Genomic DNA, 14053 nt, shown 5'->3' with positions numbered 1-14053 from the left:
AAAATGGAACAAAAAAAAAAGATTTGATTAGTTCAACAGAGCATAAAAGATACATAACTACAAACAGAATTTATTTGCAATATGATTTTTAAAGGACCAGTCCATTTAAAAGGTTATTTAGGTCAAGGGTGAAGATTGCTAAGCTTAGTCACCCATTGGTTTTATTAAGGGCCCAGGTAGTGAGTTCACCTGCCATAGTTACTGGCTCTGTTTAATAATTAAAAAAAAATCTATCAGGGAGACCAGAACTCCACTGGCTTTTCTGTGGAAGTGAAGGCCTGAGTACTCAAGCAGAGATCTGAGCACCAGAATTCCCAAGTAGACCAGATATGTTATGACTGTACTTCAACTGATCATAAGAGAAATTTGTGTACAGGCTGAAGCCACCTCTTTCCCTCTGAAAATTATAGCAAGGAATAATAATAAAAATAAATAAAATAAATACAAATAATAATGTGCCTAATGGTAAATGTGACCCTGATGATTACTGAACATATTTTCCCCAATATGAAAAAGGTAATTTTTAATCCTTTTTTGTCCTAATGCACAGCTTTACTTATTTTTCAGCTCCAAGTAGTCCACCATATGATTGCCTCTACAGAAATCTCTCTTCTACTAGAGTATTACTTACATGGCAACCTCCTGTTCACGCCAATGGGATTATATTGTTTTACAAGATCATCTACTGGAACTCTTCTCATACTGTTACAAGCAACAGTAGTGAAGCTTTAATTGTTTTGTCAGACCTTAAAAAATATTCCCAATATCAGGTTATTGTATCTGGTTATACAATTCATGGAGATGGAAACCAGTCAAGTGAGGTACTACACATGACCACTATGGAAGATGGTAAGCTCATACCATTAATATATATAATTTTACCTATAAGTAAGATTGATTGATGCAGTTTAGTATTTAACTCATCTGTATACAAAATTATTTACATTTATACAAATTATACACATTGTAAGATCACAGCCAGCTCCTTCTTAAAGGGTTTCTGGCCATGTTTCATGTTGCAGCCATATTCAGGGTGTAACATGAAACATGGTCACATCGCAACACCCCCACCCCCATCTTGCCCCCACTTACCTGAACCATGGGGTTCTTCTCCCCACAGGCTGCTGCTCTTTTTTTGAAAATGGCCATTGTCACCACAGTAGTCCATTCTAGTCCATTAATTTTTTTCCTCCTGCTCATGTCACTAAATGTCCATACCTTGCTATTCAGGGAGAATTTTAGGTATTTTAACTGCAATCCACTGATCCCGATTGCAATGTTTTTCTTGCTGCAATGAAAAAAATAAATAAATGCACATTTTTTCTTTTAAGAAGATGTGTGCATTTATTATTATAAATATTTTTTTTTTTTTAAAGGTGGACTTTACCTTTATGTTATGGATGGTGCTTGTACCTTTTTTAAGGGAACTTCAGAAATGGTGTTATTTTTTGTGATTTGAACATTGATAAAGAATTTAACAGGTCATCTTGGTAACGATGCTTAAGAAAATCTGGACATGTGATATGTGCAAAATTATGTCTGAAACATTATTTTCTAAGCTATAACTCATCAATATTCTAGACATAAATGCTTGTATAATTTTTACATTGTATTTTTCTGTTTGCTGTGTTCTTTCTCTTTCCAGTTCCTGATGATCCACCTCATAATCTATCCTACCGAACTTTAAACTCTACCTCCATACAGCTGTTTTACTCTCCACCCTCTTCCCCCAATGGTGTTATTAAGTATTATTCAATCACGTGCCTTGATACTGCAGGAAAAGCTCAGTATTATAATAGCAGTGGATGTTCTATAATCCTTAGCGACCTTCAAACGTTTACTGAATATGTTGTCACTATTAAAGCCAGTACATCTGTGGGATATGGATCAAGATCAAGTAGTACACTCTTTGTAAGAACTGGTGAAGATGGTAATTTGTACACATCATTTTTCTCACCTTTAAAAGCATGCCCATATTTTAATATTTCTTTTTTTAACATAATTATATTTCCTGTACGTGTGGCTATTAACAGGCAGAGTGAAGAAAAAGCTAACACATTAATATCTTATCTTTGCTCTAAAGTAATTTGTCATTTTGTGACACATCTTAATCATGTGATCTTCCAAACTATCTTTACTCTTCAATTTTTTATTGCTAAATAATAATGATGAGCATTGAGAGAAAGAATTACACATAGTTTAATTATTGCCTCATGGTACAGTTCACTTTGGGCTATCAGATGTGGTTGCTACAGTGATCAGTGGTCATGTATTTCATGTGTAGCACATTAGCCACAGGTGATCTCCTAAAACACGCAGTAGAACATGCTTGGGGAGCAATTTATCAAAACTGGAGCAGGCAAACTCTGGAGCAGATTTGCACTGCAACCAATCAGCTTCTCTGTCTCATTTTCAATCTTACCTGAGCAAACTGAAGAGAGAGGCTGATTGATTGCCATGGGTAACTGCTCCAGATTCTGTCTACTCCCGTCTTGATAAATTACCCCCATTATATTTTTAAAAACTGAGTCTTTTTGTAAGTAATATAAAAACACCACTTTTTAGACAACAACTATTCAATAAATTAACATCTATTGCAAGAGATTAAGATAAGCTCCCCAATATGTTTTTTATGTTATTGATCCATTATCTTGCAAGTTAAAAATAGAAAATATGTGTGATTCTACAGTGCCACTGGCATAATCTTGAGTCAATTAGTAATTCTCATAACTGGTATACTGTATGTACCTAATATCATAATATATTATACAGTATTTGTGGTGCATTAGGTTGATTCAATGAACAAAGGAATTGGGGTCCTTTGTTCATTAAATAATATATTAAATAATTGTGTTATCCACAATTATTTAAACTTCACTTCTCAAATGTAAAAGTTCACTTAATAAAGTGAATGTTCACTTTGCAAAACAAATGTTTCGACCCCTTCACACATCCTGCGGCCACCTACATTTTACCGCACCAAATCAATGCAGGTCACCGCAAAACAATTGTTTTCTATGACGCCCATTTACACCACAAAGCGAGTGTGATAGGCGGTGCACTGTGATAAAATGCAAACATGCTGCATTCTAACACAGTGCATTAGAAGCCACCGCAAGTAATCTGAAGGCAGTGCAGCGCACCGCGCTGCTGCATAGGGGCCTGAATAGAGTATACACATTGTACATACCACATAAAGTTAACAAAAATAAATAATAACAGTTCTGGCACACTGTGTGTAGTGAACAAGTGTAGTGTGAATAAGGTAAAGCTGTGAAAACCCAGTCGTGTGTTTTTTTAAATATCTCTTGCACATGATGGGTTTGGATTGGGGTGAGATTCACCGTGAACATGGGGGTCACCCTTTTCATTAACATTCACTTTGTAGAGTGAACATACACTTTGTACTTTGAACAACCTCTATTCCTTTAATAACTCAACTCTAATGCATTATAAGTTAAAAAGGTCTTCAAAATACAGCTAAATATCAGACCAAAAAAGTCTTCCACATACTCAGAAATGATCAACAAAATCAGTGTGCCGTGTAAAAATAACTTAAAATCCCATGTAATAATTTTACAAATATTTTTTGTTTTTAAATTATTAAAAGAATTGAATGACATTTTGGAGCTGTCAATTAATACATTTACTATACACATAAATAACAAGAAAAGGAAATCAACATGTTACCTGTCCCATCATCTGATTTATGACTGTAACATTACATGTGGAAATAGTTTGCAGGACATAGAGTTGCGAACTGTAAAGAGCTGTTTCTCACAGGAAAATTTATTTATGAGGAAACAAGGAAATGAGCTAAAATGGATAGTCATGATGAATGGAGGAAATGAAATGCAGCAGAATGCTAAAAACAGTATTTCTCATTTTAGTGTAATAACTGATTAGCAGCAATTAAATCACATTCTCAAATTAAAAGAGCACAAATGTATAGATTAAAAAGTAGGTTTACTAACAGATATACAAAACACAAAAAGTCCCCAGCTTCACTTGCCAGCTAGCCTGCAACCAAACAAATTGCCCTGTCAACAGTATGCTTGGCTGCAGGCTAGCTGGCAGGTGAAGCTGGGGATTTTTTTGTGTTTTGTATTGTTGTAAGCCTTCCCAATGTGCTCCCTGCCAAAAAGGCTGGTTATAGATTCATGCAGGTACAATTTTTTCTAGTTTTACTAACAGATATCCATTTATGCTCATGTTTGCTGTGAAAGTTCTGTAGAGCCCTTCACTTACTATACTGTGTTATACCTGGGACCTGGAAAAATCTCAAAATCTCAAAAAGATTAGGCACAAGAACAAGGAAGCAATTAAATCATTATTGCATACGTTGATTAATACTGTATGTTGTTGTACTTTCCAGTACTAGACAACTCCCTATACCACAACCAGCAAAATTCTCCAAACTGCCTTGGGCAATGTCATAATTGTGGTCATTCCTACCCATGAATAGGGATGGGATTCAAATTCATTGCTACCTTGGGTTTATGGTGAATCTTGCAAGTTTTTAAAATTGACTGGTTATTTTTTTTAACCATAAGCTACCACATGGTCTTAGAACCATGGCCATCAGGCTTAGGGTCTGTGTCAGCAAGCTTTTGTTTGCATCAAATGGATCTATGGGAATGCAAAACCCACTTAAAGCAGGTCAAAGGCAGGTCAGAAGGAGGTAAACTACAGGTCAAAAGCACCTGTCCATGAACTCTGAATTATCTCAGAAACATCTCAATCTAATATCATACTGATGCCATCTCCCCAAACATAAAGCCCATTGACACACAGGCGCTTAGAAGGGCCAAAAAAGGGCTTTTTGATAAGCCAGCCCCTCACTATAAAAGTAAGAGGCTCTGAGCAGCTGTAGAGTCAGTGTATTAGAAGCTTAGAGTCAGTGAGGTTTTTAAATTCTGAGTGCTAGCTCAGCTAATTATTCCCGTTGCTGCTATTTTTGCCTTGTTCTTTTTATTATTAAGAGCTTGTTTATTGTTGATTTTAGGTAATTTGCCATTCTTTGCTGCTGTCATGTGACCTTCCTTTAAGAAAAAGTGGGCTTTTGTTTCAAGTGAAATTTTGTGGGGGTTTTTTGCTTCTCTAGAGAATATAATGGTTTTTGATTTATTTTGTCAAGGTCTTTTTTTTAGGTTGAGGGTGTTCAAAGTGCAGCATTTACTTGTTGGGAATCAAATGATGGGATCACAGCTCACCCACTCTTGCTGATCTTTCAGCAAGGTGCATGGAAGAGCATGTTAATTACTTACCCAACTATTCTATAAGGGTTTAGTCTCTGTAAAGGTACAATAAGCACAGGCATGGTGTGCTGCACCTTAAGAAGCCATAAGTCAGGGTGCTGTATGTGCATCACTGATACTTGAATGCTAACAGGACTGGATAGTTGTTTCCCTTTAAAGTGTGTCCTTAGCTAAACCTGTTCATGTGCATAGCCCACCTGAACAGGTAAATGGGGCAGGTGCACATGCTCCAGAACAAAAGAAAGATACCTGGGGTGCAGTGAGTCAGATGTGTATGCAGATTAGGGATTAAAAACAGAAGCAGAAGCAGGCAGGCAGTGGGAAGCAGGGAGGAAAGAAGGAACAGCAGCAATACAACAGGAGAATACAGTTAGCAGAGAACAGGTAAGCTCCTGACATGTGTTGTGAGCTGTGATCCTTTTTTTTGTTCAAGAACATGTGAATGTTGTGCTGCAGCATTGTTTGAAAGAAAAATAAAACTAAGGTGAGCCTAACCACCTCACATTCACTGAACCCCTCTTTCCCCGTAGTAAAAATAAGTATACACCTGTTAGGCCTTTTATCCGTGATTTAAATGATCCTTCTTCTGGCCAATTTTACACTGCCTTATCATCTGTAGTCTATTTCCTAATTCTTGAGTGAAAATACCTGCCCGTGATCTGTATCTCTAGCACCTTTTGGCCTAATCTTGCTTACTAAAAATATGCTGCTGGTCAATTTTAATACTTTTACTAAAATAATTGGGCCTAGTCTTGCTCTTATCAGTTTTTATTTAGAGTTTGAAATTGGCCAGTGGAAGCACAGTTCTGCATCAGTGAGAACAGAGACCATCTCCTCAAACCACTGTTTAGATCACTTTTCTATTATTGTGATATACATCCAAAACTTCCCTTCACATAAATTACTAAAAAAATATTTTAATACGAAAGATCTTTGTCCTTTTATGCTATGGGTCTGTGATATAATGCAGCTTATCAAACCTTAACATATTGCTTACAAAAAAATGCATTCAATTGCAAATATACTTGTATTGTGTGTATTCAGTGTGTACATTGCAACTTTTCACTTTTGAATTTCCCGCCGGCTGTGACGCTCGAAAACAAAACTAAAAGTTCCATTTTCAGGCCGCGTACAGCAGAGGACGCCGCGGGATCGCAGGGACAAGGTGAGTGTCACTTTTCTCTGCAGCCCCAAGTCTGGCTCGGGGTTACCGCTCCTAGCATTGAAAATTCACCCCGAGCCAGACTCGGGATTACCGCCAGGGAGGTTAAAGCAGAACTCCAGTTTAAAATCAAAATCCCTGGACACTATATTGCAAAACACTAAACAAAGCATAACATAAATGTATGTACTGTATTGTATTCCTATGGTCACATGGTGACCTTGTTTAAGCCTAAATAAACTATTTTGGGGAAAATCAAAATCCCATTATAAGATAAAATAAAACCAGCTTTTGCTGCAATATTCACCTTTAATCTAAAGAATTCCATCAGTACTTTTTTTTGTCGCTAGATGTCCTCAATGTGATGTCCAGCATCATTCATCCTACTTCCTCTGAGCCCAGTTTATCATGGACCCATCGTACCCGGGGACTGGACAGCAAAGCTTTCTCTTTCTATAAGCATTGTCAGCTCATTAATTTATTGTGTGGCTCCTTGTGTGGCTTCTCCCGCTCACACTTCAGCCCTGCTATACAGGGAATACAAGGGCCTGCTACTAGGTCCAATTCTGATACTTACACTGCTTGCATTTATAAAAATACACTTACTAATATGTTGATGATTATAAAGACCCGTTAATGTATGTTTTTTATGTCTACATCTTGTTTAGCTTTAACATTATCTTTGCCATTACCTCACCCTTTAACCTAAAAGTCAGGTAAAATATATAGAAATTGTGAATCTAAATGTTTTTTTCTGTGTTTCTTTTTTTTTTTAGTACCTGATAGTGCTCCAGAAAATATAACATACAAGAACGTTTCATCCACCGAAATAATTGTGTCCTATTCCCCACCATCCATACCGAATGGAATAATAATATATTACACGGTGTACATAACATGGCAGAATGGAACAGTAGAGAGTGCAACAGACACACCTTACCTAACACACAGCATTTCAGGTATGAGGGTTTTTTTTAACCTGTACATATTCAGTGTTCCAAGGCAAATATGTTTCTAACTACAAGATAGACCAGAGCCTATGAAGGTAGGATTTCAGTGGGTGGCAGACTACTACCTGCTTCATCTTTTCTACAGTTCATTTTTACATAAGTCTTCTGGGAGAAATGATCAGGATGTTAACACACACACACACAAAGTGCAATCGTGTATTATTTGAGGTGCATACAAAGATCTCGTATCATAGGACAGGCATAATGCAAGTTGCAAGGGGGGCACATAGCTAAAATCAGGTTCTGTGGGCTTCCTTTTAAAATATAAACTAGTTAAGTGGAAAATGCTGCTATTTTAATATCAATCTTTATCTCTAAGGACAAATCAACTATATGCATAATAAGACTACAGAAATAAGCTGTAATCAACTTGTAATAAAAAGCCACAGAATAAAGATATGGATTTGTTTTGAGCCATAATATTTCATAATTTATTTTTAAAAAGGATAGACAATTATGTTAAACTGAAGGGACGGCATTAGCCTATTTGTGAGATGTAGGGTTTCCAAAACGTCTGCACAAGTTATGATTTATGGCACAATAAGCAGATTTTATTTGTGGCCTAACTGGAAGCACCAAAACATATTATTATTATTATTATACAGGTTTTATATAGCGCCAACAGTTTGCGCAGCGCTTTACAATATAGGGAAGACATTACAATCACAATACAAATCAAGACAAGATGTTAAGGAGGGCCCTGCCCCTGAGGGCTTACAATCTAAAAGTATGAGTCATTCTAGTGATCCTATTAACACTGTTTAATGTAACAATTTCTAAGAGATATATAGAATATCTATATAGAAATGACATTGATGACCTTCTGCAAATACTAGTTGCCCGGTTGTTATTCTGACCCTCTGGCTTCAGTACTCGTTGAATCCTTGAACAGTCCTTATACAATAAGGAAAGTCAGAAAAAAGTCCTTATTTGCATGCCTTATTTAGGTTAGTGAATCAAAGTATTAAAGCAAGATGATCAGCATCACAGCCAGGAAACTAGCATTTGCAAAATTAAGTGAAAGAATGAAAAAAAGGCACTCTGAAGACTATGTTGTAGTGCAATGCATTTGAACTATTACCTCATCTTTTGGCATAGCCCCCATTTTATTTTCTCCTACCCTGTTGTTTTTTGTTTCTGTATGATAACTTACACAGGCACATTTATCTGTGCAATTTCTTTTACATATTAGCCTTTAATTTATTTATATAATCATACAAAAGCACATAGGGGTGTATTTATCATTGATTTGACTAGAAATTTGTACATCAATCTCTCAATGGTTTCCCATTTTTCAACCATGATTTGGTTTATTCGATTTACTCTATTTATGACTTTGGCTCTACAGTTAGGTCACACTGACATTATCGCCCACATTTGGACTAAGTGAAATATAGGTAGTGATCTCATGGGAAACCCCTTCCATATAATTCCCTGTGGTACTTAAAACTGGGGTTGGAGCAGTGAGGAGGGGGGTTCTTTGCTTCCCTGTCTTTCACCTGCTGATGCTGAAAAGATGTCGCGTGAACCTTCAGACATCACTGGACCCTGGAAGGTAAATACTAATAAAAAATAGACTTATTTTAGTTTTGTGTGTGTTTTTTAATACTTTTTTGCCTGCTCACTGGTGACCTGGTTAGGGTTCTTAGACATATTTAGACATATTTTTAGACATATTTTTTCAGTGTGCGATTTTGTCAAAAGAATCAATATGTTAATATAATACTTAATAATCTAAATATATGTAAATAAGTTAATATGGAATTGATTTTCTGTTTTTTATAGGTTTGCGCAAATATACCAATTATATCCTCATGGTGTCTGCTAGTACTGTAAAAGGGGAAGGTATACAAAGGGCCATTTGCCTAGCTTTGAGCTAGGGTGCTTTGGCATGCCCCTGGTTTTTTTTAAGAACCCCCCTCAAAGTTCGCCCCAATGCGGAAGGCCAGGTGGATATGTATCAGCATAGCTGGGAGACTGTGTGCTTACTACTCCCTTACCAGGGGTGCCAGTCTGGTGTGCATGTTGGAAAATGAACAAAAGGACATTTGCCAACAAGATTTGCCAAAAGCATTTTAACAATGATTTGTACAAAAGTGAAAAATATTGACTATTGTACTATCAAGATTTGTCCTAGTAAGAATCAGATTAACTTGATTCACTCAGTGAATGTCATCAATTACATAGGAGAAATCCTGGCAGCAATTGTATGTAATCTTACTTGGGAAATTTAGACATATTTTTTCAGCGTGAGATTTTGTCAAAATAATCAATATGTTAATATAATACTTAATAATCAAAATATATGTAAATACGTTAATATGGAGTTGTTTTTTTGTTTTTTATAGGTTTGCGCAAATATACCAATTATATCCTCATGGTGTCTGCTAGTACTGTAAAAGGGGAAGGTGTACACAGTGAGGCACAAAACATTACTACAGAGGAAGATGGTAAGAGGGCTACAGTGTGCGCAACCTTTTATTTCTGTCTATTGTACTCACTTATGCAGCTATAAGATCAATGTAACTGTCATGTACCTTTGTGTGAGCCTGAAGTGACGAGGAAGGCCTCCCCTTGTAGCTCTCGTCTGAGCCCTACTGGAGTTGAGTCATCAGTTGCACAGACTGAGGGGGGCACGAGTGCCTATGGCTGATGAGGATGTTGACACACTCTCTAGATCAGGGCTCAAAATTTCAGGTCCTGAGCTACTAGCCAGGCCTTCGAAGTTACTCGCCACCAGTTGCCCTTCATATCACAAACAAACACACACAGGGCAAAACGCGCACACAGCACAACACACATACAGCCACAGCACAACGCACAGGACATTACACATACAGCCACAGCACAACGCACAGAGCATTACACATACACATTTCATCTGAAATACATTTTTAGTATTCGCACATGTCTAATAATATGTGTGTGAGGGTGGGCAGGGGGCAGTTTTTTTAAAATAATTTTTTACTTTTTAAAAAAATTTTTTTATTGTATTTTTATTGTAATTTTTTTATTTATTTATTTACAGTTGGGGGGGGGGCTTCGGGGAAATATTAGGGGTCCAAACAGACCGCTGACATTTCCCTTTGAAAATAGAAAAGAAATTGAGGACACCAAATCCTCAGTTTCTATTTTCTACAGCCTCAGCACTCTATGAATGGGAGGCACTCAGTACAGAGGCTTCCCATTCATTCAGACACTGATAGTAAAATATTTACTATCAATAGCTTCTGAATGGGGAGGAGCCTCTGTACTGAGTGCTACTCCCCATTGAGGAAATCCAGAATGAACAGGCAGTAATGTAAATCACCGCCTGTTCATTCATAACTGGGGACACATAGCACTATGTGTCCCCAGTTATTTACAAACACTGGAGTGATCAGACGATCGCTCCAGTGTTTGTCCTTCTCACACGGAGGATCGGTAAATATCAATTATATTTACCCATCCCCCGCTCTGCCTCGCACAGAGCCGCTGTCATCCTGAAACGGACAGGATGACAGCGGTTCCGATCTCCTTGCCGCTCGGCCATCCTGACAGCTGCGAGCGCGGCTTCTCTCCCCCTCGGGGCGGCTTCTCTCCTCGCGGCTTCTCTCCCGCTCGGCCATCCTGACAGCAGGCATCATGTCGGTGAGGAGGAGAGAAGCCGCCCCGAGGAGTGCCCGACTCAATGGCTTCATTTCCACTCGCCCCCACGCAATTTTCACTCGCAATTTGTGAGGGGGCGAATGGAAATTTTGAGCCCTGCACTAGATGATGGTGCTGACAAGTGGGTGCCAGAGGTAGCTGGTGGTTTCTAGCAGATCAGTCAGAACTGGAGCGAAGAGCAGAAGCAAAGTCAGGAACAGGCCGGGTCAGTAATGTGTGGGCAGCATTGTATCAAATCAGGAAGCAAAGCAAAGTCAGAAGCAGGCCCAGTCATACACTTACGAGAAGAGTGGCACCGAATTAACAGATGGAAGAATGGTGGGCGGGGAAGCCAAGGTCAAACAGATATCAGGAACAGACCCAAGACACACAGAGTACAGCTGAAGATCTCCCAGCAGTGTGCAGGAGCAGAAGGCATCCTTAAATAGCCCGCCTGGTGCCAAGAACAGGCGTGCAGATGCTACGGCGTATGCATGGTGTTGCGTGTGCACGTACGTGTAGTTTTCACATGCGCAATATTGGAAAGTGCTCACTTGTGTGTTCACATACTTACTGCTGAAGCCCCAAAATAAATAAAATGCTGTTGTGAAGCGACTATTACCCAGGAAAACAAAAAAATTAATGATTTATTGGAGACCTATCTGTATAGGGTTGATTCATCTAACTTATTTGACCATTTAGGATGTTGGCTGGGGCTCAGTCCTTGTTTGCTTGTTTTTAGATTAGGTCTCATATAGTTTTCTCTATATTGCTATGGATGATTTTCCTCTACCTTTTGCTGCTCATTATTTTACATTTGCTATTGTGCACATAACAGAAATCAGGCTTACTGGTATATAATTTCTTGATTTGAGATTTTTATTTACTGAAAGATAAGTGTGGCCTTAACTACAGTCAGCACATGCATGCACCAGGCAGGGGATATACTGCTAAATTGCAAGGTATACACTTTTAAACTGTAAACCTGTTTTTAACTTCTTGGCACATCCAGATCCAATGCAGTGCTCAGTATACTGTCATTCAGGGCAAGATGTTTTTGTCAGAGTATGGAGGTGTGGTCAATGTAAGATTTAGAAGGAACCTAAACCCAACAATCTCTTTTTTTTCTCCTCTACTCCTCCTTGAAACTTTATTTTTAAAATAAGAGCTTATAAGTTCTCACTAATCTACTGCTTCTGTAATACTTCCAAATGTGGCTGCAACAAGGAATAGGCTCTGCATGAAGAAAAGGCACTGAATGGCTACTAAGGCCTCACAAATTACTCTAGTCCTCAAGAACCATCAACTAGTCATGCTTTTCATATTTGCAGGCAGTTGCAAAGCTATTTTATTTAATTGCAGTATAAAAGGAGATCACTAATTATTTTAGCTGTCAATGTTAAACAAAATCTGTTCATGGACTCTGCAGACTGGCCTGGGAAATGTTAATAGAATTTGCCAAATTGAAAGAAGCTTATTTTTACTTTTAAAAAAACAGATCTGAAAGAAGAAAATTGCTTGGAATTTAAAGTTGGCACTGGATATTTGACATCAGAAGTTTATAGAGTTTCAGTATTTTGTTAAATCTGCATGCTGCAGAATAACTGGATGCTTGGCATGATTACACTGTTATGGAAATAAAGATGACATATGTATTATTTCCTGTATTATTAATGTGGCGTCACTGTGTGTTATATGTTGTGTAGCATGGAACGCTTTAAGCCTTGCAAGCAATCCCATATTTTTATGATCTACTGATGTTATGCCCAGCAGGAATTTTCCCACCTCTTGAAGGCTGAAAGAATTATTTCCAGCTTTCCTCCCCCAGAGGAGTTGTGTTGCAAATAACTTTATTTTTACATGCATTCACACCTATAAAGCTGATTTTTGCTTTTATTGGGAAAAAAATATTACAGCGCAGAATTCGTACAATATATTAAGCAAATCACTGTGGTATGCCTACTGATCTGTGTTCTCATGAAATCGTTCTTTCCATTGAATCACAGAAACAGATGTGTTAATATCACCATGAAAAATTGTCCTTCAATTTTGTAGCCAAGAAAGTAACAGTGTTATTGGAGCCGATGGAGTTGAAATACCTGTTCCTGGATCATTTTTAAAGTGCAATTTCAGTGGACTGCTTTTATGCAAATCATTTTAGATTGTTTGATTTGCATGCATCTCTTTTTTTCTTCTTCTTACAGCTCCATCGACTCCACCACGTTTTCTTGGTATAAAAGAGATGTCCAGTGTAATTGTGAAGTTATCATGGCAACCACCTCTTGAGCCAAATGGAATTATCCTCTTCTACACAGTGTATATCTGGTAAGAAATTGAAAACTACGGTAAAATATGTTCACTTATAATATTCAGTGCTGTGTACAAATAAATAAAAACACAATGGACTTTATTTAAAAACAGCGACAGTTGGACTCTAAAAATGTTGTTTCCTTGCTTCAGTTTGCCAAAGTGAATCGTCTATGCAAATGATGAGTAGTGGCTGACTGAAAATAGTTTTTTTGGTCATAACACATTATAGCTTAAGGAATTAAGCCAAATAGCAGTAGCCAAGTGTAGTTAGTTCCCAGTGTGTTAGAAAATATGCTAGTGTAACACAAGATCTGGTCCAGTGTTTCCTTAAAAAAGAATAGGAATGCAAATATTTTTTCTTAAATTATGGTAATTGTTATAATTACATACGAAAATTACTTTAGGTGATCTTTTATGCTATGATGCAAGTTGACGTTTTAAACTGAGCTATTTAATAAGTGAGCCAGCACAGGTATAATTGTTCCCATATTCATTCCTATTAATGTTTCATACTCATTGTGGCCCTCAGCCATCCAGTGGAGTACAGATCATCCATAGGAATGAAAGGGTTCCTGAGTACCGGTGCATAATAGGCAGATGACCTGGCTAGTATGTTTTGGATGGAAAAGCTGTGCAGCACTGGGCAGGCCTGCACAGTGGTATACTTGCGAGCAGAAATAAAGGGA

At 37.7% G+C, this 14053-nt stretch overlaps 1 protein-coding gene across 3 annotated transcripts in view; it reads left to right on the top strand.

The window, feature by feature from the left end:
• Positions 1–14053, top strand: part of PTPRQ (protein tyrosine phosphatase, receptor type Q) — a 198853-nt gene that overhangs the window by 69282 nt on the left and 115518 nt on the right. For 2 of the 3 annotated variants that reach the window (XM_018552933.1, XM_018552931.1), the window contains exons 17-21: positions 568–849; positions 1646–1930; positions 7197–7379; positions 9779–9880; positions 13262–13382. In XM_018552933.1, the coding sequence (XP_018408435.1) occupies positions 568–849; positions 1646–1930; positions 7197–7379; positions 9779–9880; positions 13262–13382 (973 nt within the window). The remainder of the gene's footprint in view (positions 1–567; positions 850–1645; positions 1931–7196; positions 7380–9778; positions 9881–13261; positions 13383–14053) is intronic. The other variant, XM_018552932.1, reaches the window with a different exon arrangement.

Source organism: Nanorana parkeri, unplaced genomic scaffold (assembly GCF_000935625.1).
Source record: "Nanorana parkeri isolate BGI_ZX_2015 unplaced genomic scaffold, ASM93562v1 scaffold101, whole genome shotgun sequence".
Taxonomy (NCBI): domain Eukaryota; kingdom Metazoa; phylum Chordata; class Amphibia; order Anura; family Dicroglossidae; genus Nanorana; species Nanorana parkeri.
The sequence above is the reverse complement of the archived record's forward strand: the minus strand, read 5'-3'. Positions and strand labels throughout refer to the sequence as shown.